The following is a 521-nucleotide window of genomic DNA, read 5'->3' as shown; positions in this document are numbered from 1 at the left end:
AATATTACTACTGCCATGATCTGGAATACCTTCGTACCAGTAATACTCTCAATATTGCAATTATTACTTACAAGATGACAGTAATATATTATTTAAAATTAGAGTCCCAGAATTGGACGACCTGAAAAATGGTTCCTTATTGGTCACAACTTCTACGCCATCATCCCTTGAGGCGTGGGGGCCGTTATTAACCGCGACGCTTCCGTCCTGCAACATATTACATTGACCCTGTAACACACATAAGTCCCAAGGGAAGAGCCCAAAGAAAGGGCGTGGAAGTTGCGATCAAAGGAGGAGAAACAGGTTTCCCTTTATTCGCAGGCCGTCGACTCCCTGGTCGATGCTCCTACGGCAATGTGGTTCAACGACTTTCCTGCCCGTACAAAATACACCAACCCTAGGCGCATTTCTTCGACCTTCCAGATTACATCACGGTCCTCTAATCGCTCCACGAGACTGGACGTTTCTTCAGGAGGAAAGATACCTGAGTTGAGTCCATCGACTCCATTGTGTGAATGTTG

The 521-nt window shown here is 45.7% G+C and overlaps 1 protein-coding gene across 2 annotated transcripts in view; it reads right to left on the bottom strand.

Moving 5' to 3' along the window:
* Positions 1-521, bottom strand: part of LOC128881806 (uncharacterized) — a 14,841-nt gene that overhangs the window by 896 nt on the left and 13,424 nt on the right. Inside the window, exon 2 of one of the 2 annotated variants that reach the window (XM_054133137.1) lies at positions 72-207. In XM_054133137.1, the coding sequence (XP_053989112.1) occupies positions 72-207 (136 nt within the window). Of the gene's footprint in view, positions 1-8; positions 208-521 lie in introns of those variants that run through there. The other variant, XR_008458177.1, reaches the window with a different exon arrangement.

This window comes from Hylaeus volcanicus, chromosome 9 (genome assembly GCF_026283585.1).
Source record: "Hylaeus volcanicus isolate JK05 chromosome 9, UHH_iyHylVolc1.0_haploid, whole genome shotgun sequence".
Classification (NCBI taxonomy): Eukaryota; Metazoa; Arthropoda; class Insecta; order Hymenoptera; family Colletidae; genus Hylaeus; species Hylaeus volcanicus.
The sequence above is the reverse complement of the archived record's forward strand: the minus strand, read 5'-3'. Positions and strand labels throughout refer to the sequence as shown.